The sequence below is a fragment of the Leucopleurus acutus genome, assembly GCF_964270905.1.
Source record: "Leucopleurus acutus genome assembly, chromosome: 3".
Classification (NCBI taxonomy): Eukaryota; Metazoa; Chordata; class Mammalia; order Artiodactyla; family Delphinidae; genus Leucopleurus; species Leucopleurus acutus.
Genome location: NC_139145.1, coordinates 6,380,804 through 6,407,843, shown reverse-complemented (window position 1 = coordinate 6,407,843; position 27,040 = coordinate 6,380,804). Strand labels below are relative to the sequence as shown.

The 27,040-nt window shown below is 50.6% G+C and overlaps 2 protein-coding genes across 11 annotated transcripts in view; both read right to left on the bottom strand.

The window, feature by feature from the left end:
- The window catches only part of HNRNPM (heterogeneous nuclear ribonucleoprotein M), a 175,560-nt gene that overhangs the window by 30,479 nt on the left and 118,041 nt on the right, over positions 1–27,040 (bottom strand). For 2 of the 10 annotated variants that reach the window (XM_082837066.1, XM_082837067.1), the window contains exon 1: positions 8,437–8,557. The exons of the other annotated variants lie outside the window; for them this stretch is intronic. In XM_082837066.1, the coding sequence (XP_082693192.1) occupies positions 8,437–8,549 (113 nt within the window). In that variant the 5' untranslated portion in view covers positions 8,550–8,557. Of the gene's footprint in view, positions 1–8,436; positions 8,558–27,040 lie in introns of those variants that run through there. 10 annotated transcript variants of the gene reach the window in all.
- MARCHF2 (membrane associated ring-CH-type finger 2) lies at positions 11,112–25,351 on the bottom strand. The gene is made up of 5 exons (XM_082837128.1): positions 25,247–25,351; positions 21,191–21,418; positions 15,615–15,810; positions 13,939–14,148; positions 11,112–11,691 (listed from the first exon to the last, which is right to left on the bottom strand). The coding sequence occupies exons 2-5, from the start codon at positions 21,364–21,366 to the stop codon at positions 11,533–11,535; spliced, it is 741 nt and encodes a 246-aa protein (XP_082693254.1). The 5' UTR covers positions 21,367–21,418; positions 25,247–25,351; the 3' UTR covers positions 11,112–11,532.

The following is a 27,040-nucleotide window of genomic DNA, read 5'->3' as shown; positions in this document are numbered from 1 at the left end:
TGATTCTGATTTGAAACAAACTAAAGTGGTCCATACAGCAGAATATTGCAGTAGTACGCTCCTTAAAACCCACCTATCAAAAAAAATCATTCCCAAGACAAGTGTGCTTTCCTAGGCCTTCACACACTCCTGTGGGGCTCTAACAGAGGTGGGGGAGACAGGCCAACTCCCTGCCCAAGGTGCTTTAACGCCAAGACAGAAACAGGAAAAGAGAAAGAAGATTTATAACATTTCATGGAACAGAAATGAGGTGGTACACATAGGTCCAACCAATCTTAGCTTTACAAATAAAAGTGTCTTTCATTGTGGGCGGAAAAAAATTGGACTCAGGTACTTGTACACCATTAGCAGCATTATTCACAATAGCAAAAAGTGAAAACAACCCAAGTGTCCACCAACAGATGAATGAAATAAACTAAATGTGGTAGATCCATACAATGGAATATTACTTATTCAGCCATAAAAAAAGAATGAAGTGCTGATACATGCTTCAACACAGATGAACTTTGAAAACATTATGCTAAGTGAAATAAGCCAGACATAGAGACAAAAGGAATAGAGGTTACCAAGGACTGGGGAGAGGTGGGAATGGCGAGTTACTGGTTAATGGCTAGAGTTTCTGTTTGGGATGATAAAAGAAAAAAGTTCTGGAAATGGCGAGTGGCTATTGGCATAGTGTACAACACTGTACCTAATGCCACTAAACTGTACACGTAATCATTTTAGAATGGCAAAATTTACATATATTTTACCACAATGTTTAAAAACAAAATTTTTAAGGGAAAGAAACCATTCTCTACTCAACCCTATTACTTTGAGGCTAGGGAAACTGAAGTCTGAGCAACGCTGGTAGGTAAAAGACAGCACGCAAACAATTCCACCTTTGGCAAAGAAAGGTGGATTCGTTTTTGTCATGGCCTTTCCTGTAATCCTCTTTACCTTTGTGTGTTAGGTGCTTCCATGGAGTTAACATTTCTAAGCTCTACAGGTACGAATCTGGCTTAAGAGTGGGCAGGAAAAGTTTCACAAGAAACGCAGGCTCCCAAAGCACAGAACAAGACAGGCTGGAAGCCCAGTCCATAGCCCAGGAACCGGACAGGGTGTGCACAGCAGGGCAAGGCCCTGTGCCGGCTGCGTGTGGCTGTTCCGAGCCCCCTTTGACCATAGGCAGACACCTGTGAGAGCTGACCAGGAACAACTGGGGAGGCAGCAGCCACAGAAGTCCTCTCAGGGCACTAAGTCCAGCACTTTCTGCTTCCCAAGCCCTATGCTTTCCACCAGTGAGAATCAAGGGACTCCCAAACTACAGATTCTAGCAGAGACTTTGTGATCCACAACAAAAATGGAAAGAAAACAAAAAGTCAAGATTACAGCATTGATGATTTATAAGACCACCTTCTTTAACGTAAAGGGTTGATCTTTATTCTAAGATATGTCTTCCCTGTGTGGGGGAGGGGTATTGTTCAAACATCAATGGTAGCTGGAGGATTTTCAGTGTACTTGGAAAAATTTAAGTCAGCAACCTTTTGTAGTCCCCAAAGTATTTTTTTCTACTGGTCCCTCATATCCAAACACAGCCGTGCCAAGTGGTAACCCAGTGAAGTTATCACCCTAGGCAAAACTAAGGAAAGCAACTTCCTCTATGATCTGAACTATACCAACATGCAATAAACAGACCTTCACATGGGCCGGCAGATGGGGGAGGGGGAGTAGGGCCACACCAATCCCCAGATTCCTAGAATTCTTCACTCTGTCTACCCAGGCTCACAACAGACCCTCCTCAGGCTGACTGCACACCGCAAGCACAGTCCACCCATCCACTCCATATGAAAGCCCTGCACCCGTCTGCCAGACAGAGCATGCATCTCACCCTCCCTACATAAGGAGGAAGTGTGTTACAACAATTCATAAAATGTAGATCAACCTACATTTCATGGGCCTACAGAGGGCCTGTGGGTAGGAATATATTTTAGAATTGGTTTCTTTTGAAACCCAAATATTCTACAATCTACATTAAAAAACATTATTCTGACACAGGGTTCATGACACAGTAATGCTTCCAGCCTGGGTTTTCAAAGACTGCCCAGCTCACCTTATTAGTTACAAAATGTATAAATAACGAATTACAAGACATAGTAGGTAACAAAGTGTCTAAGCCATATTCTGCCATGCATCATTACTGCTAAGAATAAACTACCCAATCTAACCCCAGAAGCTGGGGATTTGGTTTGGGGTTAATCCACCTCACATGGCTCATCATCAAGAAAGCAGCTCAAATGGGTTATGGCCAAGGTGTGAGCAAAGCACTACTACACCCAAGTCTTTCTCTGGCTAATCATTTCCTCTCTCTGAGAAGTTTCCTCCTATCTCATCACTTCCAGTTTCTTAAAAAATTGACCTTTTTGTAACTCTAATAATCACCATCAACTCTATTCTTGACAGAATTGTAGAAAACCACCCTCAAAGAAACCTCACGTGACGCATGTTCAAGTATAGATGATGTGACAGTTTAAGAAAAGCCCATTTATTAAATGTTTAATTCAATTTTCTCACTTACCTTCGGGATAAAATTAGGGGAATATGCTTCTAGCCCTAAAATACATATAACACTTAACTGTGAAAACCTTTTAGAAGCACATTTTTATAGGTAGATTATAATTTAGCTACACTGATGAAATAAACTGCTTTATCCTAAATACCCCAAAATTAGATTATAGAATCTTAAATGTTAAAACACACCTACCATACATTATCCACAACTAGATACTTACCCAGAAGAAAATATATCCATACAAAAATTTAGACCCGAATGCTCATAGCAACATTACTTGTAATATCCCAAAAGGAAATCTAAATGTCTACTAACAGGTAAATGAATAAACAAACTATAGTATATCCATACACTGAAATACTACTCAGCAAAAAGTAATGAACTACACACAACGTGGATGAATCTCAAAATACTTACACTCGAAATCAGACAAAAGAGGAGTACATATGGTAATATTTCATCATATACAACTATATTTGAGAAAATCTAATCTGGCAAACTAAGCTATAGTGGGTTTTCTCAACCTCAACACTACTGAAATTTGGGGGCCAGATAATCCTTTTGTTGTGGGAGGCTGCCCTGTGCACTGTAGGATGTTCAGCAGCATCCCTGACCTCTACCCGAGAGAGGCCAGTAGCAGCCCCATCCCTCAGACTTGAAAACGAAGACCAAAAATATCTCCAAGACACTTCCAAACGTCCCCTGAAGGGAAAGAAGAAATCACCCCACTGAGAACCACTGATGCATACTAATGGCCTGGGGGTGGGGAAAAAAAGGACTCAGAGGATTACAAAGGGGGAGCAAAGGGGGTTATGGTTGTATTTATTATCTTGATTCAGTGAGGGTATCAAATCGTACACTTCCAACTTATGCAGTTTATTGTGCCAATCATACTTTTTTTTTGCGGTACTCAGGCCTCTCCCGTTGCAGAGCACAGGCTCCGGACGTGCAGGCTCAGCGGCCATGGCTCACGGGCCCAGCCGCTCCGCGGCATGTGGAATATTCCCAGACCGGGGCACGAACCTGTGTCCCCTGCATCGGCAGGCGGACTCTCAACCACTGCGCCACCAGGGAAGCCCCAATTATACACTTTTTAAGTTTCCACTAGTTTCTTAAATTTCAAACCTAACCCCAATATAACTTGACTTGTAACTCCTATATAAAGTAACAAATTTGTCATCTTTCAAAGAAACTGAAGCTACCTAAGCAAGCTAAATGCCTTACCAATATTCTCCTTGCTAAGTGGCTCCCAATTCCCAATGAACACCCCATCTGATTCTGGCACCCAATCATCTACCTGAAGTTCTAAATAGACCCAATATGTTAAAAAACTTTTTCTGACATTCTATCAACCTAATTCATGATACATCATAAAGATAAGGCCAAAGTATCTGCAAGAACCTCTCAAATCATTAAAATAGATTAAGTATGTTTAATATGGCTTTGGAATTGTTTCACTGACTGCATTCTTTGAAAATTGATAATTTAACATGTCACTGCTCCACCATACTAGAATTATACTGTACATAAAGATCACAAGTAAAAAGATTGAGTGCCTGCCTACTTCACCAAGGGCTGCCACATTCACCATGTAAAACAGTGAATCCCTACCCTCCCTTACGCCTCCATGGCATTCCCTCTCACGTATAATACTCTCATTATTCTCACAGTTTTTCAATCAAGTGTAGTTTGAAACGGCAACCCCGATACCTTGAAATCCTGACCACATCTCCTGAGGGAAAAGACTCCCCCACCCCCCCATATTCCCTTGAGAACCATCCCTTATGTAAAATGACTCTTCACAGAAACCCTTTCAATCCTGAGTTTCCCCTAATGCATTTAAGATGTGAAGAGCACTATTCACAGCACTATTCTAGCTCCAGGTCCACCTCTTCACTACCCACGTGACTTAAGCGCTTTCCGTCTCTGGTTCTTTACCAGCAAAACCAGCATAACCTGTATCCATGTAGCTCACAGGGATGTCTTGAGAATCAACAATCAGCCTAACAAAAAGCAGGTTGGTAAATGTTAAGCACAATACCTAAGGGAGCAGTACTACGGGTGACTAAGAGGTAGGGTTATCTAGGTCTGAACCCCAATGTCACCAACTCTTTGTCAGGCCTCAGTTCCTTCATCTGTGCAAGGAGGTTACTTATCCACCCTGACAAGTTTAAAGGAGAGACTTGGCACACTAACTGTGGCAATGATATATTTTTGTACCAAAAATTTTCTGGAGAATGATTCACTCCTTGCCTTCTACCATTGCACATACTGATTAAGCTTTAAAATAAGCCCACTGGGGCCGTGGCTGAGGAAACCTAGGCACTGTACTCATTACAGACTACCAAAGGAGCAATTCAGCTTTCACCTCTATGACTGCAAAACATGGTAATGGGAGAGACCATCTGCAAACTCCTAAATGAAACAAGCAACCTGATCTTTGCAGACTAGCATCTCCCTGCCTAGCCATGAATAAAATCAAAGAGCAAAGTGAAAGCAAAGAGCTGGCAGCATGCATTCAAACAACCTACAGCCCCTATTCTAATCTTGAGCTCACAATCAAATGTGCCTCAAAATTATTATCAAATATACCATCACTTTTTAAAGTACAGCAAACACTCAAATCATTGCAAAGCACGGAGAATCTGGTTAAAAAAAAAAACACTTTAAATAACTGTGTTCAGTGAGAGGTTACCAGGGTGGTGTGTGGAAGCAGCAAAGGACCTGGAGTCAAGATGGCCTCCCCCAGATTCTTTGGGTCAATTTCCTTAACCTGGGTCTTCTCAATTGTTTAAAAAAAAAAAAAAAAAAAAGTTTTTCTTGACTGTAAAACAGTGTCAACACTAACATTACATCCCCAGGAATTTATACTAAATACAAAGTTTCATTTTTAAAATAGCCTCTCTCTCAGTTTTCTGATTCAGCCACAAGGTTACTCTGAAAGTGGAGTAGGTTAAGTCACTGATTTTAAATGGACAGTGCAAGCTTTATTTTTAAAAAATAAAATTTTAAATTAAAAAAAAAATCAAACCTAAGCCTACATAGTCCTCTAAAATGAACGCTTTTACCTCCTGATTAATATACTCTAACTCTAAATCTTGATGATTTTTTTTAACTTCAGAATTTATTTTTTTAATTTATTTTTTTTTATTCATTTATTTTTGGCTGCATTAGGTCTTGCTGCTGCATGCAAGCTTTTCTAGTTGTGGTGAGCGCGCTTCTCACTGTGGAGGCTTCTCTTGTTGCAGAGCACGGGTTCTAGGCACGCGGGCTTCAGTAGCAGTGGCAGCTTGCAGCCTCTAGAGTGCAGGCTCAGTAGCTGTGGTGCACGGGCTTAATTGCTCCACGGCATGTGGGATCTTCCCAGACCAGGGATTGAACCCGTGTCCTCTGCACTGGCAGGCGGCTTCTTAACCACTGCACCACCAGGGAAGTCCCTTGACTGTCTTTAGATGGAACAGATTTCTCATCAAAATAAAACAAATCCTCCTCTTATACCCAGAAGAAAAGGAACTGCAAAACAAGCTGTCCCATCTGGGGTCCTCATCAAGCTTGCTATCTCACTGCCTTTTTGGTTTACAGCACACTCCACTCCTGGTGGAGACAAAGGTAAGAAGAATCCAGTCTCACTCATTTCCCATCCCTCAAAGGCTTTCAAGATAAAAATCTAAATTCCTTAGTCTGGAATTCATTGCCCACCAGCTGGCCCCCAGTGCTCCAGCAGTTTGGGTTCTTTATAAATACATATCAAATATATAAATATATAAAAATCCCTAGTCTTTGGACACTCTCCTGTGCCTCTCTCCATCATCTTTCATCCTCCTCCCCCTAGAGGAACACCTCTTAACTGCCCCCAGCTGGTTAGGTTGGGGGGAGGGGAGCCCCTCCATGCTCCCTACCTAGTAACTCCTTTTACTAATACCACAGAACAATTACTTTAGTACAAAAATATTCCTTGGCCTTCCCTGTGGGGGTAGGGGGGTTGTTTTCTAAAGAACTCTGCTTTAAAAACTCTGTGATGCAAAAAAACCACCACGAACACTAACTTTTCCAATGGCCCTCCCAAACAGATCTAAGTGTTCGTAACTTTCTAAAATAGTCTCTACTAAGCAGTCCTAGACTTTGAGGTTCTTTCCAACAGGGGCTCTTTTAGCTCTGAAACCTTCAGATTCTTTCTAATAGCCCATGTGTTAACGTTCGTCACAAAATGACTATTTGGAATCAGTCACAAAATGACTATTTGGAAATGGACAGTGGAAAATGGGAAATTTGAAAAATGTACCCCAGATGCTATAATCTATAACTAATAACTTCTCACCTAGCACGATTCTAGCAGCACTCCATCCTGTGATAAAGAAATAAAGGAAATAGGTAATGAAAAAAGTTTAAATGAACACATCCCTTTCCAGAGTTTTCAATAATAAAGGGTTGGGAATACTTCTAAGATGCCTTTCTCTTGATTTCCAAGGACCAGTAACCACGGTATTTTGTTCCTCCCCACCTAAGGAGAGAAAGTTCAACAACATAGCTAGTATTTAGTGAGTGTTCATTAACAAAGCGTTTTAACTACATTCACTTTTAATCCCCACGAACTCCAATTAAAAATTTGTGGGAAGGCAAATTCATAGGAGACAGAACGTATAACACAGGTAACCAGGAGAGGGGGAGAAGAGGAAGTTACTGTTTAACTGGCATGATGAAAAAGTTCTGGATGTGGATACTGGTGATGGCTGCACAACACCGCAAATGCAGTTGACGCCACAATATCGTACACTTAAAAATGGCTAAAACTGTAAATTTCACCTTACGTATGTTACCACAATTTTAAAAAAACGTATGTGGCAAATCAAATGTGTGCCCAGCCTTCCCCTGTCCTCCCCCCGACAGCTGCCGGGAGGAGGCAAAACGTCTCTCCATCTTTCAGGCGCCTGCAATCAGAATGAATGGGGTTCAAGGGGACATAAGGTGATGCTTTAAAGCTTTATGGAAACTTTAAAAACCGAGGACCCGAGACAGACCTCTAACCAGGACTGAAAGGGTGACGGAGTTTGGAAATGGGTGAACCCGCCTGATGATGGAAAAATCTTCCCCTGGAACACGGAAGAGAATGTTTCCTTTTTTTTTTTTCCCCCTATAGTTTGTTTCTACGGCTGAACATTGAGCAGCAGGTCCGATCTCTCCACAAATACCTACTGCGCACCTGGGGAGGAGGTAAGGGACTTGAGCCGTGGCCAGAGCGTGGAGCGAGGGGCGGTTCCGACAGAGGCACTTATCGCGGGGACGGGGGAGGGGGGGCTGGAAAGGAGGGGAACGGCGCGCGCCGGGGGGCGGGGGGGGGGGAGGAGGCTCCCGGAGCCGGCCTCGCGGTCCTTCCCGATACCCACCCGCCTCTGCTACCGTTTACCCGGACCGACAACGGGCGAGATCCTGCGTGCGCAATCCCTCCCCTCCCCCCACTTTACCGATCGGGAAACTGAGGCCCCGGGCCATTGCGGAGAGACGTGAAACCACGCGCCCAACCAAGGTCACCCGACAGGCGAGCGGGTCGCGGACTCCGGGGCTCATCGGCTCCGTGGCCCGCGCGCCATTATCCCCGCGCGCAGAGGCCCGGCCTGAGGCCTTTGCGTCGGGGTCGGGGTCGGACCCGGCCTGGAGGGACCCGGGGAGTTGAGGCCCGAGGCCTGGGAAGGAGGAGTTGTCCTAGAGGCGCTCCCGGGGCCGCCCGGCTTCATCCCTCACGGCCTGGGCGGCCCCCACCCTCGGCAGACCCTGAGGGGAAAGCCCGGCCGAGGCCGCGCCGGTGGGAAGCCGCCAAGACCTAACAGAGCCGCCGCCGGCCGCCGCAGAAGGGCCCGGCCAGGGACAAGGAGCCGTGGAGTACTCACCCTTTCGGGCCCGGAGCTCCGTTGCCACTCGGCACGCCGGGCGCGCCGCTCTCCTCCTCCATTTTGGGCTCCGTCGCCGCCACCTCGGCTGCCGCTTCGACCCCTGCCGCCATTTTCTCCGCGTCTGGGCTTTGTGTGAGCGAGCGGGATGCGCGGCGCTGCGCCTGCGTGCTCACGTGATCCAGCTCGACCAGTAACGTCTGCTCGCGCCGCGGCGGCCTCCCGCCTCCTTCCCTCCAGCCCCGGGCCACGCCCCTGTTCCGGGCCACGCCCCCGCCGCGCGCAGGCGCGCACCGTCAGCTGTTACTAATTCATTCTCGCAACTAACTTGCGTTTGGCGCCTACTGGATGCTCCATCCGCTCTCCAGGTCTGGTAGAGGCACCATCTCTCCACCCCCCACACGTGGACCTCGTCACTCCCAGCTTTCTATAATCACAGCTAGGGCAGAAGGGCAGCGAAAGTTCTGTTTACTAGGCTAGAAAGGAGTTAGGCAGGCAAGGGTAGGACACTGAAGGACCAGGCCGTAGGACAAATGTGTAAAATGCTCTCTCTCTAAGCAAGTATCGTCCTGCACCAAGAATATCTGGGCTCTATCCGACCTGTCTCCCCACCACTCTGAGAAGTCCTGGGTGCAGAGCCCATGGCCTAGGTCTCTCTCACTAACAGCCGTCAACAACCCGCTGGAGACTTTGAATGTGCTTATGAATGTTTCTTGAGTGAATGAACAAGCAAGAAGCCAAACATGGTGATAGAAATCACACGATGGAGGCTCCTTCCTGCCTGACCGTGGGTCCCTCTGCCCTGAGAGCTTGGCCCTGTCCACAAATGGGTTTTCAGGGCTGTTACAGGACCATGTCCTGGGACAGCCACAGTGGCCTGGGAAGAGGCCAGAGCCCCCAGCATTCAGAAGTCTCAGGCTCCCTTACCCAGCAGCCACCCCTGGTCTCTGTTGTCTCTGGTACTTTGAAATAAATGCTTCACTGGATCTTGAAGAAGTTCCCATCTAACCACCAAACTCTAAGCTCACAATGGGAAAAAATGGGTTGTTTTCCCCCTATCTCACAAAATAACTACATTTCATCAGGCTCTGAGGAACTATCTCACCTGCCACACCTTCCTCCAAATTAAATACTTAATCCAGCCAGGTTGAGAACTCCAGGCCTGGAGAATAAGTCCAATAGCCCAGGATAAGGCAGAGGATAGGCCCCACCCTCTCTTTCCAGCTCCCATTCCCAAGAACTTCCCAGACTCACCTGTCTCAGAACTCCTTTCTCTTGCCCATCTGCAAGCCCCTCCTCTCATCTCCACACACCTACCCCGCCCCCTCCCCCCGGAAATCTCTGATCTACTAAAATCCCCTGTGCACACCAACCCTCTTCACATGGTCCCACTGGAATCTATCTCAGTTTCCTTTCCTCCCCGTTAGACCTCTCTCTCTCTCTCTCTCTTTTTTTTTTTGGCCTGGACAGCCAGGGAAGTTCCCCCCTCCCCCTTAGATCTCTCTAGACCAGAGGGGCCCCTGGACCAGAAGAAGCCTCATGAATCTCTGAATTCCCTCGCCCAACCGGGCTCAGAAATGGCGGAAGAGGCCACAGCAGTCTGTCAGAATCATGGAGAGGAGGCCGAATACAAAGCAGCGGGGACAAGAAGGCACCTTTTCTCTGATCCCTTCTCCGGCAGTGGGTGTGACTGGAGATGAGCCACAAGCCAAGCCCAGGCTGAGGAGACAAACTTTCTACTAGGCTGTGCTCCTCTATAGGCTGGTTGATTTAATCCAACACTGCCCAGATTCCTGGGTTTAGCCATCGCCTGCACTATTAATTCCTTCACTCTTTCCTGTAACTGACACTTTATTTGCTTTAAAAGAAGGATGTTTTGGGAATTCGCTGACGGTCTGGTGGTTAGGACTCTGCCCTCTCACTGCCAAGGCCTGGGTTCGATCCCTAGTTGGGGAACGAAGATCCTGCAAGCCTCCCAGTGCAGTCAAAGAAAAACAGGATGTTAAAATGTTGCTTTACCTCACAGCCCACATTGAAACCCTACTATAAATAGCTTATTGTAAAAAATAAATAAGAGAATGATGCTGTTAAAGTGTAAATTCAGTCATACACTCTCAAAGGATCTGAGTCTAAGACTTGCTCTCTCTCTGCTAGGGTTAAGGGTCTTGAAAGTCAGCCTAGCACCAAACTACAACTCAGGACTTCCCTGGCGGTCCAGTGGTTAAGACTCTGTGCTTCCGACGCAGGGGGCGAGGGTTCGATCCCTGGTTGAGGAGTTAAGACCTCACATGCTGCATGATGTGGCCAAAAAAAAAAAGTACTGGGCCCTGCTCAGGGTGACCCTCGGTAAGTGCGGACATTACTTGTTAGTGAGTGTAAAGGGCCCAGCGGGGTATCTGACCCACGGGAGACACACAGGAAGTAGACACTATTCTTATGTATATTTATTTTAAATCATTTAATACATAGCCCTGCTACCTGCTCTTCACTTGAAAACTCGCACTTTGCTTCTAGCCCTGTGATCCCTCAAACCAGCCCAGAGCATTGGTTGTTGCTGCTGTTACCTCTGTGTGGTCCTGACTCCCCTCGGTCCCCGTGCCCTCACTTTGAGGCCTCAGAAACGTGACTGACAGGTCCGTTTTGTCCAGCAAGGGCTCCTTTTATTCATTGGGGGTGGGGTGGGGTAGGGGGGTGGGTTTTGAAACACGGTGCAACTTTATAAAGTTGAGGGTGCCGGGAATGTGAGCCTGCCAGGTGCAGAAAAGTGCAAGAAGCTTGCGGAACCTCCCAGCTCGATGGGTGCCCGCGACTCGCCTCTGGCCATGGCTGCTGGCCCAGGAGGGGCCAGGTAGACCTCAGAATGAGATCAGGGTGCCTGCTCCATCCGAAGCTCGGGACCATGTCCGTCTGTTCTCCTCGTGTGTAAGAGTGTGCAAAACGATCTGAGAATAGCTTCACACGGGAATCACGGAATCAGCTCCACTTTGGCATCTCTTGGCCTAAGAAGCATTCCAGCTGTGCGGAAGTGTCGGGCAGTTTCTGTCCTTCCAAACACCAGGGCATCGCCAGCTGCCTCTGGCCCTGCCAGCCCGGCCTTCACACAGGCGTCTCCTCTGCCACCTTCTTCAGGAGCCCAGCTGCCAGAGGGGAGTGCTGGGTGCCTTCGGGGCCATCGGTGGCCCGGATCTTCAGGCGCACTTTCTGGTTGGTCCTTCTCCACTCGGAGTACAGCTGGCAATGGTAGCGGAATGAGACCTGCAGGGCAGGGTGGAGATGAGTGGGAGGGCCAGCCTCTGGCCATACAGCCTCTACCCCCAAGAGAGGAAAAGCGGGCCCCTGAGGCATCTGCCTCGACCTAACCAGGACCAGGCTCCTGCTTGCAGAAGCAGGGGCAGCATCCAGGCATTTCTCACACAGTGCACACACACCCATTCCCTCACCTGGGGAACCTCCCCACCAGCACTGAGGGCCCTGCAAAGGTGAGAGGGTCTGTGTGTGTGTGTGTGTGTGTGTGTGTGGAAGGGGGGGGTCCCCTTCTGTCTCTCAGAGGGTGGCAGTGAAGTGATAAAGCCTCTTGGAAGGGGCCAAACGTCAATGGATCATAACTGCCAAAATGTGGAAGCAACTAAGATGTCCTTCAGTGGGTAAGTGGATAAATAAACTGTGGGCAATCCAGACGATGGAATGTTATTTGGCACCAAAAAGAAATGAGCTATCAAGTCATGAAAAGACATGGAGGAAGCTTAAATGCATATGACTAAGGGAAAGAAGCAGATCTGAAAAGGCTACAGGGAATTCCCTGGCGGTCCAGTGGTTAGGACTCGGTGCTTTCACTGAAAAGGCTATAGACTGCATGATTCCAACTATAGGACATTCTGGAAAAGGCAAAACTATGGAGACAGTAAGAGAAGCAGTCGTTAGCAGGGTTTGGGGGAGGGAGAGATGAACCGGAGGATCACAGAGGGGTTTTAGGGCAGTGAAAATACTCTGTATGACACTCCAATGGTGGATACATGTCATTATACATTTGTCTAAACCCACAAATTGTTCAACACCAAGAGTGAACCCCTAATGTAAACTATGGGCTGGGGGTGATGATGTGTCAGTGTTGGTTCATCGACTGTGATAAATGCACTGCTCTGGTGCCCTGCTGATCGTGGAGGAGGCTCTGCAGGTGTGGGGGAGGATTTTGGAGAACTCTGTACTTTATGCTCCATTTTGCTGTTTAACCTCAAACTGCTCTAATGAGTCAAATCTATTAAAAAAAAAACTTTTTTTTTCCAATAAATGTCAATGGTTCATACTCTTTAACCAAGCCAGTTCCAAGAAACATTTGCACAGGTGGCACCCAAAACACAGTTTATAACGGCAAAAAAAAGAAGGGAAACAAAAAAAGAAACCAACAAAAAAAAAACATTGGAAATGATCCCAGTGTCCATCAAAAGGGATTAGTTAAAAAAATACAGCATGCCCATACAATCAAGGATTGTTGGGTGGCTGCCTTTTTTTTTTTTTAAAGGACATTAGCAAAGTGAAAACAAGCAGACTGCAAAGCAGGACCTATGATTTCATCCTACTTGTATTAAAAAACCTGCTTGGGGCTTCCCTGGTGGCGCAGTGGTTGAGAGTCCGTCTGCCAATGCAGGGGACACGGGTTCGTGTCCCAGTCTGGGAAGATCCCACATGCTGCGGAGCGGCTGGGCCCGTGAGCCATGGCCGCTGAGCCTGCGCGTCAGGAGCCTGTGCTCCGCAACGGGAGAGGCCACAACAGTGAGAGGCCCGCTACCACAAAAAAAAAAAAAAAACCTGCTTGGTGGATGTGCTGGGAAACAATTCTTGAGGAGGGAGTGCCCCACAGCTGGAGGCCAGTGGTTCTGTCTGAGGGGCCAGACTCTGGGGACCTTTCCTCTCTGAGTGAGGGTTCTCATGCCTGCCAGAAGCCGGGGACAACACCCCACTACACTCCCTCTCTCTCAACCCCAGTCGTTTTCTCTCTCAGCACCCACCCCACCCCCATGTGGGGCGATCGGTCTTAGTTACCGGACCATGGATCAACCCACGCCCCCTGCAGTGCAAGCATGGAGTCTTAACCACTGGACCGCCAGGGAAGTCCCTTCTCTGTCTCTTGATGGTCCTCTGTCTCTCTTTCTCCTACTCTTTCTTCCGCAGCCTTTTGGTGTCCCTCTGCCTCTCCCCCCCCCACCCCCTCACCCCCCCTCCACCGCCGGTACAGTCTTGGTGGACCTCGTGGCTGGCGGGGCCTGCACTCAGCAGAGGTGATCACGTGCCCTTGTATCCTTGGGGCAGAAGGTTCACGCCTGGCTCCCTGGACCTTGGACCAGCTTGGAATCTGGAGCTCCATGAGATGCTGGGAATTGCTTCCACCCGAGGGCCAGCCACAAACCGAGGCAGGCAGGACGGCCCCCACCCCCTCCAAGCCACTGACCAAACCCCGGGCCTGACTGCTCGCAGATGCCTGCTCTGTGGCGGGCAGCCACTCACCAGCGTCCAGAGGACGTAGATGGTAAAGAGGGCAATGGTGAGGGCGATGAGCCCCACCGCCTCCAGCCGGCTATGGAGCCTGAGGTGGTCCTGGGCCCCACGCAGGCACAGCCAGCCTGAGATCGCGGCCAGAGGCGTGATGAACAGGAAGCACACCATGTCGCAGCACAGTGTCCTCTTCTCTGTCCGAGGCCCTGGGTCCTTCAGCCACTGCGGGGAAGAAGGGAGGGGGAGCCGCTGAGAGAGTCCGTCATGCACCGCCCTCCCTCGAGCCTCTGCGGGGGGATGGGATGCGGGACCGCCAGGCCCTCCGCCCCTTCTGCTGACGCCCATCTTCATCACTGGGCCCTGCAGGACCAGCCTCCTGCCTGGCACCTCCCTGCGTTCATTCCTTCTTTCAAATATTTATGGAGACGATGACAATGACAGGCCAGGCCCGGATAGGTGCGGGGCACTTCTGCCCCTGTTTTTTGTTTTTTGGTTCTTTGGTTTTTTTGGCCATGCAGGGGATCAGACGCATGCCCCCTGCAGTGGAAGCACGGAGTCTTAACCACTGGACCGCCAGGGAAGTCCCATGACCTTGTTTTATAGACGGGGGAAACTGAGGGCACAGAGAGGCTGACCCATTTGTGCAAACTCATATGGCTAGTCGTCCACAAAGCCAGGACTGGAGCCCAGGAAGTCTTGTCCCAGGATCTGTGCGTCTTGGCCTCTATGCTACACTGCCTGCCACAGTTGATGGCAGGAAAAAGTCCCTGCCCATAGCTCCCATGCTAGTCGGGGGAGGCATGAAACAGGGTGAATGATCCGGATGGGGAAGGCTATGCCGAGGAGGTGACACCACAGAGAACCAAATGAGCAGAAGGGGCCTGGTGAAGAATGGGGGGGACAGCGCTCGAGGCTACAGAAAGAGCATGTGCAAAGGCACTGGGGTGGGAGCGTGTGGGGGGGAGCGGTGCAGGCAGGCTGGCTCTCCCTCCAACTGTTCTTCTAAGAGCCCAATGTCCTGGGTGGGCCAGGGGCATTTCCAGGAGCCCACACCTCGGCACAGTGACATCCCCCTGCAGCTCTCAGCTGCCCCACGCCAAGCCAAGCTGGGCAGAGAGGAGCCTGGAGGGCACCTGGGCAACCAGCAATGCTCTGGAAAGCCATGTGGCTCCCGTCATGCCTGGGAATATCCCATCTCAACCCCCACCCATCACACTCAGGCTACAGTCTAAGCTCCCAGGCTTGGCCCACAAAGCCCCCCGGCAAGGCCACTACCCCTCCTTCTGGGCCCCTCTCCTCCTCCTTTAACTAGCTCCACTCCAGCCACGTGGGCTTTGTCAAAAACACCAAGCTTCTCCTGGCCTCAGAGCCTTTGCACTTGCTGTGCCCTCTGCCAGGACTGCCCTTCCTCAGGTTGGGCACTCCCTTCTCATTCCTCAGGTCTAAGCCTTAGGGTCACCTGAAGTGATCAAAACAGGGAGGAGGCACAGGGTCTGTCAGGTCTGGAACCTCAGGCCCGGTTCCCCACCCCCATCAGCAGAACTGACCCTGGGGACAGGAGAGAGGTTCCTCCCTATAGAGAAGCTGCTTCCCCAGCCCCCCAGGATCCTCCAGGGCAATTCCCTCCTCCTGCCCCATGCCTACCTTCTTCCCCTCTGCCCACTCCAACCTCAGACTCCCAAGCATACCTCTGTGAGGGGCCGGGGCCTCTTCTCCACTGCAAACTCCGTGTGGCACAGCTCGCAGTAGCTGGTATTGGATGAGGAAAGCCATCTCTCCAGACAGCTCTTGTGCACAGCGCCCAGTGTGCCGGTGCAACCACATGGAGACAGCAAGCTCTCCCCATTCGCTCCCTCATGGCAGATCCTGCAGAATGGACCATCGCTAGACACAGAGATGGGACACATGAGTAACGATCAAGTTTCCTGCCTATGCCTACTTCACATGCACTGGATCATCGCCCCTATATGCTGCTACTTGGCAAACGCCTACTCATCCTTCAACGCCCGGCTCCAAATATCCTTTCCCTTGGGAAGTCTTCACAGACTCCCACAGGTGGAGTGATGTGCTCCCTCCCCAAGGTTCCCATGGCACCTTTTTCGGCCCAGGGTGAGCATCACTTGTACCTGCCTGCCCAGCGTCCACTCCTCCTTCTCCTACAATGCCACCATGATTGTGCTGGGCAACCAATCCACTCTCAACTCTTGGTCCTCAAGACGACACCCCTAATGACCTCAGGCCTGACCAATCAAAACACCACACGTCCCTGGTCACAGGGGCCGATTCAGGGAACAGCATGTGTGATGCAATCAGAGCCACTGGGAATTGATTCCTGAAATTCTTTTTTTTTTTTTTTCCCTAAACTCCAGAACTACAGGCAGCATGGCTGATGTAAGTCTGGAGCTGCTGGCAGCAGCCTGGTCCCCACATGGAGTCTGTAAATGATGCCAAAACAGAGGGAAACAGAGGAAGGTGGAGCCAAGAGATAAGGAGAAGCAGAGTCTCAAGGACACCATCAGAAGCTCTGGATCCAGCCGCACCTGAAGGCCATGCTACCTAAGAAACCTGTGCGTCCAGGGAGAAGAGCTCCCTGGCTCTTCTGCTCTAGTGAGGCTCGGAAAACAGACATAAAAAGCGTCTGCAGGAAGCTGCTTCAGGGAAGTCTCGGCCCCAGCTTGGTCTCTGGGGATGCTGGGTCCTTCCTGGGGCAGCTCAGGGCCAGGGGCGTGGCCTTGGTGGCCCCAGCGGCTGTCCAGCACATGAGTCATTGTTTTCCAGACATTTCTGCCCAGAGAGAGGACTGCGGGAACACACGGAGGAGGCGGAGCAGGAGAGCTGTTTTCCAGATAACGCCAGTTTCCCCTCAGAAACTTTCTATCCTTTTCTCAGTGTCTCCTGCTGTGGGACGGGGCCTGGCTGCTTTGAAACCCAAGAGCTGAGCTGACCCCTCAGGTCTGCTTTCTGGTCCTCAATCCTGTGCCTGGGCTGCTACTTTTTCCTCCAAGGTCAAAAGGGCATGCCCGGCTCCCCTCTGCTCCCACACTCCCCACACACATCAAGTGAACAGGAAAGGGATCCCTGCTCCAGAAACCAAGCCGGGAAGTGGAAGTGACGAGGACCTTGAGGGAGAGCCACGTCAGTTTTGGGGTTTGTCCCTGAAGAACCCTACTTCAGAGGTGCAAGTTCAGAGAAAACAAAACACAAGAAAACAAAGCACACACTGATTTATGATTGAGCACTGATGAGGTCCCATGCACAATCTGGAGGGCAACATCTGGGTTAATTTTTCTCATTCTCACAGGGAGCCGGGGAGGAAGGTGCTCTTTTTGCCCCTGTTTTACAGACAGGGAAACTGAGGCATCGAGGGGTTAACCTGTTTGTGCAGAAGTCACACAGCCAGTCGTCGGGCACAGCTGGGATTGGAACCCAGGAAGTCACTCCAGGGCCTGTATACTCTGAGCCACTAGGCTGCCTGCCACCGGTAGTAGGGCAAGAGAAATAGGCTTTACTCCCGAAATTCTGGGAGGAAAATTATGCAAATGATACAGTTGAGGAGGAGATGGGACGGGAGAGCGGGTGAGGCATCCACCGATCCCAGTGGGGCTGCCCAGAGCATGCTCCATGGGCAGAAGGGAGATGGAAATGGAAGCCATGGGGAATCGGGCAGCGGGAGGAGGCCAGGTGGAAGGGCTGGGGGGTGTGGAAATGCTCAGGGCAGCTTCCGGGAGGGCCTGGCTCACAGACCAGGGGGCAGAGAGAATGGAGGCCTCACAGAGGCCTGGCCCTCAAGCCTTGAGCCTTTGTGGATTGTCCTGGGCCCTGGAGATACCTCCTGGGCCTTCCTCTTTGTCCTCTGAAGGTTTCAGGGTCCAGAACTTTCTGCCCCACTTGGGGTGCCATGAATCAGGGTCCCAGGAATCAGGGTCTCCTCTGAAGTGAAATGGAAGGCTTGATTTTATGGTCATGGAACCAGCCAGGTGCTGGGGACAGTATCTTTCAGCCCCACCCTTGCTGCTCCCAGATGGCACAGGCTGGCTGGGAGGAGGAGTTACAGGGTGAGTGAAGAGAAGGAGGGGGACAGTGACCTGCTTGTGTGGCCTCTGCCGATCCCAGCACCTCCCAGCAGTGGCAGTGGAGGATCCTCATTTCCTCCTGGGGAGATCGGCCAGGAGGCTGTAAAGAGGGCCCCATCCCTGGATGATGACAACCCTCTGGGAAAACAGCAGCCCTCTCTCTAGGAAGGGTTGTTCTGCCCTGGCCTTCAGTCTGGGCAAGTTGGGATTGAGCTGCATCAAAAGGCAGAGGGGGGCTTCCCTGGTGGCGCAGTGGTTGAGAGTCCGCCTGCCGATGCAGGGGACGCGGGCTCGTGCCCTGGTCTGGGAAGATCCCACATGCCGCGGAGCGGCTGGGCCCGTGAGCCATGGCCGCTGAGCCTGCGCGTCCGGAGCCTGTGCTCCGCAGCGGGAGAGGCCACAACAGTGGGAGGCCCGCGTACTGCAAAAAAAAAAAAAAAAGGCAGAGGGGGACTTCCCTGGCGGTCCAGCGGTTAAGACTCCATGCTTCCACTGCAGGGAGTATGGGTTCGATCCCTGGCCGGGGAACTAAGATCCCACATGCCTCACGGTGCAGCCCCAAAACAAAACAAAACAAAACAAAAAGGCAGAAGAGACAGCCGCCAAAAAGAACGAAATTTTGCCATTTGCAGCAACATGGATGGACTTGGAGGGTGTTATGCTGAGTGAAATGAGTCAGACAGAGAAAGACAATTACTATATGCTTATGTGTGGAATCTAAAAAATACAAGAAACTAGTGAGTATAACAACACAAAAAGCAGACTCAGAGATATAGAGAACAAACTAGTGGTTACCAGAGGGGAGAGGGAGGAGAAGGGCAACGTGAGGGTCGGGAAGCGGGAGGTACGAACTATTGGGTGTCAGATAGGTTACAGGGATGTCTTGTACAGCACCGGGAATAGAGCCAATATTTTGTAATAACTGTAAATGGACTGTAACCTTTAAAAATTATATAAAAAATTTAAAAATTAAAAAAAAAATAGCACTACCATACAATCCAGCCAAAAAAATAAAAAATGGCAGAGGGGCAGATCAGGAGGGCCCTGCGGTCGGTCTCAGTGGGCAGAGCTGTCCTGACCACCAGCTGCCCGCGGAGGGGCCACTCTGGTACCGCTGCTTGCCTGGGTCTCTGAGGGCTGCAGGGGAGGCTGATGGGACCGAACAGGCTTCTCCTCCTGCCCCCCACACCCAAGGGGGAGCCCTAGGTTCAAGCCTCAGCTCTGCTCAGTGACACTGGCAGGGGTCCAGCTCCCTCTGGGACTCGGTTTCCCCAGGTGTAAAAAGGGAGGGTGGGGCAAGGTGACGTCAACTCACTCAGTGGCCCCCAGGAACCCCATGGAGGGAGACTTCCTCCCTGCCCCCCACCCCGGCAGCTCTGGCTAGGAGGCCCCTGGGCCCACCAAGGGTCCCCTTGCTCCCAGCCTGGCTCAAGCAGCACAGACCCTGTCCTGACTTCAGGGGGTCTGATGGAGATGCAGACATAAAAACCAAGACCCTGGAGGAAGCCCAGAAGGAGAACTCCAATCTCATCTGGGCTTAGGCAAGGCTTCCTGAAAGAAGTGATGCCAGGCAAAGACTTACAGGGTGACTGGCAGTGGGCTCCCTCCAAAGCACTGCAAGGCTTCCATCTGCTTCTTTTTATGTTTTGAATGAAAAGCTTATGAATTGACTCTGACACCTGCTACAACACAGATGAACCCTAGAGACATGATGCTCAGTGAAAGAAGCCGTCACAAAAGGACAAATACTGTCTGATTCCACTCACAGGGGGTCCCTACAGGAGTCAGATCCACAGAGACAGAAAGTAGATGGTGGGGGCCAGGGGCTGGGGAGTGAGTGTCTAATGAGGACAGAGTTTCAGTTTTGCAAGATCAAAACAGTTATGGGGTTGAATGGTGGTGATGGTTGCACAACACTGTGAATGTACTTAAAGCCACTGAACTGTACACTTTAAAATGGCCAAGAGGGCTTCCCTGGTGGCGCAGTGGTTAAGAATCCGCCTGCCAACGCAGGGCACACGGGTTCGAGCCCTGGTCCGGGAAGAACCCACATGCCACGGAGCAACTAAGCCCGTGCGCCACAGCTACTGAGCCTGCGCTCTAGAGCCCACGAGCCACGACTACTGAGTCTGCATGCCACAGCTACTGAAGCTGCGCACCTAGAGTCCATGCTCTGCAACAAGAGAAGCCACCACAATGAGAAGCCCGCGTACCGCAACGAAGAGTAGCGCCTGCTTGCCACAACTAGAGAAAGCCCGCGTGCAGCAATGAAGACCCAACACAGCCAAAGATAAATAAATAAAATAAATAAATTAAATAAAAATAAAATGGCCAAGAAGCTAAATTGTGTTATATCGTAACAATAAAAAAAAATTGGAAAGAAAAGCTTACGAATTAAATTGTCTCAAGTAAACATCATGAAAATACATTTAACTTGAAAAACTGGTGGCCAGATTAAATCTTAATGAGTTAAAGTGGATTTAAATTTGTGTGGGGTTTCCTTAAATCTCTTTTCCTTGGAACTGGTGACAAGTTGGTGAACCAGGCAGACTCAGCTCACACGTGGGTCTGGAAGGCTGGCACTGAGGTTTAAACACATTTATCAACTGCTTAGGAGGCGGCAAAGCCCCTTGCGGGCACTTCATGTGGACCACGGCCACGCACTCTCGAAACCACCCAGTGAGGAAGGTGTCCCCAGTTTAGAGATACGGGGGTGAAGCAACTCTTCCCAGGTTGTACAGGGAGAGAGGCTTCTACTCAGGACCTGAGCCCAGGCACCCGGAGTCCACAGCCAGCCATCTCCTCAAGCAGCCTCCCCAAGACGTGAGCTACTCATCAACATCGGACCTTCCGATTTTACCCAGTAATCTGGAGTTTCTGCTTTTCATGAAGAATCAGACCTGGCTAGCCAGTTTCCACGTGGTGATTACTGGTTTATTTGCCCACCTGGCCCCTCTAGGTGGCTGGATTTCTTTTTTGTTTTTTTTTCTGGCCCGCGGATAGTGGGATCTTAGTTCCCCGACCAGAGATCGAACCCAGGCCCCGGCAGTGAAAGCACCAAGCCCTAACCACTGGACCACCAGGGGATTCCCGCAGTTGGATTTCTGACCCCAGGCAGGGCTGGGAGGAAATCTCTTGGGCCCGAGAGCGGAGTGAGTGAAGGCAAAGATCCCTGCTTGGCCACCACTAACCTCGGTGTGTCCAAGGCCCGGATGACAGTTGAGAGGAGCCGGCCGTCCCTTGAAGTCACCTGTGCCACATACTGGGGTGGCCCAAGGCCCGTGGCCTCCACGACCTTGGAGAAGGCGGGGCTGTCGGAGCAGTCGCACAGGGAGCCAGGGAGGTGACAGCAGTCACCCGTCGTCATGGCCACAGGGAGCCCCGCGTCCTCAGGGCCCGAGGCCCATGGTCCCAGGAGCCTGGGGAGAGGCCGGCAGGAAGATTAAGGGCAAGGTTAGCAAGCCACACACCGAATCCAGCTCTCTGAGCCTCGGTTGCCCAATCTATACAATGGGGCTTTGGAGGGGGCTGTGAGGATTCAGTAAGGTCACACATGCAGCTCAGCCCAGGCCTGGCACATCTCAGGGGCTTGATTATATTACCTCTGACCCTCCTAAGAAAGGCCAGCCCGGCCCAGCCTGCAAAGCATGCAGGTCACCCCCAATATCACCTTTCCAGACATAATAACAGCACGTAACAGTGACTGAACACCTTCTGTGTAGCAGGCCCTGTGCTTGGCACTTTCCAGGAACAGAACCATGCCCACCAACCATGTAGAGACTGTTCTCCATGGACTGGATTGCTGGGCCTGGGCTCACGCCCATCTTTGAGTGGGCCAGAACTGAGCTAGAAACTTGGCCCAGCAGACCAGGATGGTGAGTCACATTGACCCTCCTGGTTGACGGCCTCTTGTGGGGCTCTGAACTCCTTGATAACTCAGGCTATCAAGGAAGTGGCCCAGGCTGGGGAGGACCATGACAGTCTCTGTCCCCACCCACCAAAGCAGCTGCTCTAACCCATGCCTCTGTCCCCAAGGAAAGGCCACCGGAGCAATCTGGAGTCTGCTCTGGGTGGGAGACTTCAGCAGGATTCTGTCCCCCACCCCAGGGTCTGACCTGACAAAAGGAACCCTTGGCAAGCTCTTCTTCCGTCACAGAACCAGCCAGCGAGTCTTGTGTGTTTCCCTTGGAGAATTTCATGAAAGTAACAGAGGCCTCTTGAAGCCACTACAGGTGCTCTGGAGCTAAGGATCTCTGTCCCAAACTTGTCTCATACTCTACCGTTTGTCCCTAGGAACTATGATCCAGAGACCCCCGAAACACTCGCTGAGGTCCCCCCACAATCATTTTTTACCAACCCTTGCCAGTCAAACTCTGAGACCCAAAGAGGGGCGGGAGGGAAGCAGTGTAAGTCATCGGCTAACTTTTTGCACCAGGACAGTCTGCTGCCAGATCAACAGTCTCTGAACAGCTCAGCCAGAAGACCTCCAGGCTCAGCAGGCCCTTCTGAGCCTCTATAGTTGGGCTGCTGTTGGCCACATAAGCAAGTGTCAGCCCAGAGGCAGGAGGAGGCTGGGAGGAAGGCTGCATGACTGAGATAACATCCTCAGGGCAGTGGCCAGGCCTGCCATGTTGTGTACACTGCTGTCCCTTCCGAGTGCCTGCAACCAGAATTTCCAGCTCAGAGGCCAGCAGGGAAGTCGCTGGGTTACCCAAGGGAATGCAGGCAGAGGAGAATCCACTCCTCTTGCCCCTCCAAGGATTGGCCTTCACATTTCTGCAAGTAATTGGGCATCACAAGAAACATCACAGCTACTGTATATTAAGTTCTATCATTTCTTTTACTGTCAAGGGAAAAACAAAAACACTGGTAAAATCTGCTAATGCAAGGCCTGCAAATCACCAAAATAATAATAGCAGCTACTGTTTATTAAGTACCTACTGCAAGCCGGGGACTGTTCTAAGCTTACTGAACTCAAACAGTTGTTATAAGTGTCCCCTTCAAAGGTCACCTCCCCAGAGAGGCTTTCCCTGACCACTCTGGTCAAAGTGCCATTGGTGTCCACATTATTGCCCTTACAGAACGTACCCCTCTCTGAAATGCTCTTTCCTTTTTTTTTTTTTGAGAGGCCAATGCCGCCTTTATTCCTGAGTCAGCAGCTACTGGAGAGGGTGCTCAGGCATACGGCCGCAGTGGGCTCCCTCTCGATCCATCCAAGAACAGGGCAACGGCCAGACCCAGGGGGTCCAGTGACTCAGCGGCCTTAGGAACAGCGCAGAAGACTCTCTGCCTACGGGCCTGAAATGCTCTTATTTCTTTCCCTTTTTTTCTTTTTTGGTCGCGCCGCACGGCTTGTGGGATCTTAGATCCCCGACTAGGGATTGAACCTGGACCCTCAGCAGTGAAAGAGCAGAGTCCTAACCACTGGACCGCCAGGGAATTCCCATGAAATGCTCTTATTTCTTCATCTACTGGTTTAACCACGTCTGTCTTCCACTCATCAGTCTCTCCAGCACCTGGCCCTGTGTCTAGTACGGAGTTCCTGCATTAATTTTTCAGCCCCTCCTCTGTGTAAGTGCAGGGTTGGGAGAGCCAGGTCTCTTGACCCCGCCCCCCAGACCCTGGTCTGCCAGCACCCATGACGGGAATCAGAAATATTTAGAGGCTAGAGATCTGTGCAAAGCACAGAGGCTTGGGCTTGCAAGAGGCCAAACTCGAGGCTGGATGCAAGGATAGGGTGGCTGCAGCTCTGGGGCTGCTGGGATGGCAGAACGAGCCAATGCCTCAAGCAAACTTGGCCCAGTGCTTGAGAGATGGATTTCACTGAGTCTTCACAACAAAACTATGACGTAAGTCCAATAATTACCCCCACTTGACAGGTGAGGAGACTGAGGTTCAGAGAGGGGCAGCTTCTTGCCCAAGATCACACAGCTAAGTCAGGACAGTGCCAGGATTTGAACTTAGTCCAGTGGGTGGGTCTGGGACTCAAGAGATCTGGGTTCTTTTAAGTCCTGACTCTGTTACTAATGCTGTCTGTCCTGGAACAAGACACTTGGCTTCTCTGGGCCTCATTTTTCTCCTTTGTCAAATAAGTTGATGAAGCTAGTGGACTGTGTCTGCTGAGGGCTTCCTGGGAAGGAGCAGCCAGGCTCAATTCCTCCAGCGAAGCTCGCCCTTGTCTAGGCTTATCTGAGGTGGCGCTGGGGAACCACAACCTTTCCACACCTACCCAGACTCCTTTTTTCTGAGGGCAGGAAACCAAGGGAAGAAGAGTCAGAGGGCCCTAGCTCCCCACAGTGTCATCTCAGTCCAGCTGCTTTGCTCTCTGGGCCTCAGTTTTCTCTTCTGTATAATGGGGGTCCCAGTGAAACCCAGCTCATACATGCATAAATGTGAGAAAGTCGATAAATATTAGCTCTCATGATAATTACCGTCATCAGCTTATAGAGCTGTTGGTAGGGTTTGATGAGACAAGGCACAGCCAGTGCCTGGCACACAGTAAGCACTCAACAAATGCTCACTGTTATTATTTTTTAGGATAAACATGGAGCCTGTCAAATGCATTCATTCCTCTTCACTTACCACAGAGAGGCTCCTGTATGCCCTTCAGTACTTGAATGGCCCTGCACTGAAGGCCAGGCTCTAATCGCAGCTCTGATCATTACTCGCTGTGTAGCCCTGTGCAAAAGGCTTGACCTCTCTGAGCCTTGATTCCTCATCCGTATAGCAGGGAACGTTTCTAGTACTTCCACTTAATATGGTCGATAGAGGACTAAATGACCTAATCCTATAAATTCTGGCTATCCCGTTTTGAGCAGACACGAACAGGCAGGCACTCTGCTAACCAAGTGCCTGGGTCATTATATTTACTATTTTCCTGGCAGAGCCCCTCTGAGGAGGAGGTTGGGGAAGGTGACTGGTCATTTACTGACCGCCTACTGTGTGCAGAGCGCTTTCCTCATTTGCCACCTCCTGATTCCTCCCAACAGCCCAATTAGGTTGGTACTAGGATGACCCGGTTTCACAGATGAGGAGACCGAGGCTCAGAGAGGCACCTACTGTGTGCCGGCCCCCAGAGGACCTCCTGCCTTCTGCAAAGACAGAAATTGCGATCACCTAGTCCCTGGGCAGGCTGAGGCCGACTGTCCGAGCCCGGCCGTCCCGCCTGGGGGCCGGGCTCGGGCCTCAAACTCGGGGCCGGCCCGCGGATCGGCACCCTCCGGCCCCATCCTCCCGCCCGTGCCTACCTGATCCGCGGCCGGGCCGGGCGGCCGCGCAGGCCCCTCCGCTTGCCCCGGCCCTGGTCCCGGCCCGGCCGGTCTCGTCAGCGCCGCTAGCTCCGCTCCGGCCGGCACCTGCGTCGGGACACCGCCCGCCAAGCAGACGGCGCCACGAACCAATGGCGACCGCCTCTCGCCTACACTGGCCAATCGCCGTAGAACTCCCGCCCTGGGAGGCGGGGCCAGAGGCGACGGGGACGTCCTGGGCCGCACAGGCCCGGCGGCGCCGCAGCTGCTGGCCCCGCCCCTGCTGCGTCCTGGCTCCACCCCAGTCTGTGCCCCGCCCCCATCCCTGGCCCCTCCCCATGCCGATTCGTGGCACGAGCGGGGCACGTGGCGCCACCTGCAGAAGACCAGTTAATAGATAAAACCGTTACAGAATTCAGCGCGAGGGAGGCTGGGAGGGAGGGAGACGCAAGAGGGAAGAGATATGGGAACATATGTATATGTATAACTGATTCACTTTGTTATAAAGCAGAAACTAACACAAAAGCAATTATACCCCAATAACACAAAAGCAATTATACCCCAATAAAGATGTTAAAAAAAACAAAAAGAATTCAACGCAACACTAGCGAAGGGATTTGTAAGTGTTCGTCACCTCTCTTAGGCTTCTCGCCAATCCTGGGGGAGGGATGAACCGTCCGATTACATTTTACAGAGAGGAACTACAGAAGTCTAGAGAGGTTAAGGGGCTGTGGAAGAGCATAAAGCCAACATCATTTATTTATATTCACATTCATTCATACATACAACAAATTCATTCATTAGATATAATAAGCATCAATAAGAGGGCCTATTATGAGCCAGGCACTGTGCTAGGCGCTGTGGACACAATGTTGAGTAAATATTGCTGCTCTCATGGACCTCAGTCTAGGGAATGACATAGACGTTAAGCAGTCAATTATGTAATTCTTAATTACAAAGGTGATAAATTATAGCGAGGGAGGGAGGCATATCATGGAATATTTGGAAAGTCGAAAAATATTTCCCTAAAGAAGCAATGGAACTGACAATGGTGAAGAGCTTGAGGTGGGATGCAAAGAGCTTGAGGTGGGATGGAGAATGGCCTCAATACTCCTTTCTTCCCCTTCCCCTGCCTTTATTGAATATGTAGATCAGCTCAATTACCTTAATCAAATTCTTCTGTGCTGTACTAGCTTACATTTTTCAAAAATGGAACAATAAGGGCTTCCCTGCTGGCACAGTGGTTGAGAGTCCGCCTGCCGATGCAGGGGACACGGGTTCGTGCCCCGGTCCAGGAAGATTCCACATGCCGCGGAGCAGTTGGGCCCGTGAGCCATGGCCGCTGAGCCTGCGCGTCCGGAGCCTGTGCTCCGTAACAGGAGAGGCCACAACAGTGAGAGGCCCACGTACTGCAAAAAAAAAAAAAAAAGGAACAATAAATCATAACGGTTTTTAAAATGTTACCTATAGAGGGAAGGGGTAAAATAGAAGGGACAAAGATAGAAGGTAGACTTTTAAAACTGTACCTTGTTTTGGATATCTGACTTTACAACCATGTAAATATTTTATATAACTTTAAAACAAAATTTTAAATATAAGATATCCCTAAAAACAAAAATAAGATAAAACAAATTAACCTGTGTATCCAGTTGGTGACAAAACAACGCAGAGATGAACCAGTGACTTTAAAACTCCACAGTTTGATTGTACATACCACTATACTGGTGGTGGTGGTGGTGTTAAAATTGTTATTCTGAGCTTGTTGCACATTTAGTCTGGGATAAAGAAAAGGAG

What these genes read in the sequence shown, in the direction of transcription:
- MARCHF2 (XM_082837128.1), bottom strand. Translation starts at nt 21,366, where the DNA reads ATGACGACGGGTGACTGCTGTCACCTCCCTGGCTCCCTGTGCGACTGC. An exon ending in CGGGCCTTGGACACACCGAG is followed by an intron (nt 15,811 to 21,190) that starts GTTAGTGGTGGC and finishes CTCTGTGTCTAG; the next exon opens with CGATGGTCCATTCTGCAGGA. An exon ending in TCTACGTCCTCTGGACGCTG is followed by an intron (nt 11,692 to 13,938) that starts GTGAGTGGCTGC and finishes CCTGCCCTGCAG; the next exon opens with GTCTCATTCCGCTACCATTG.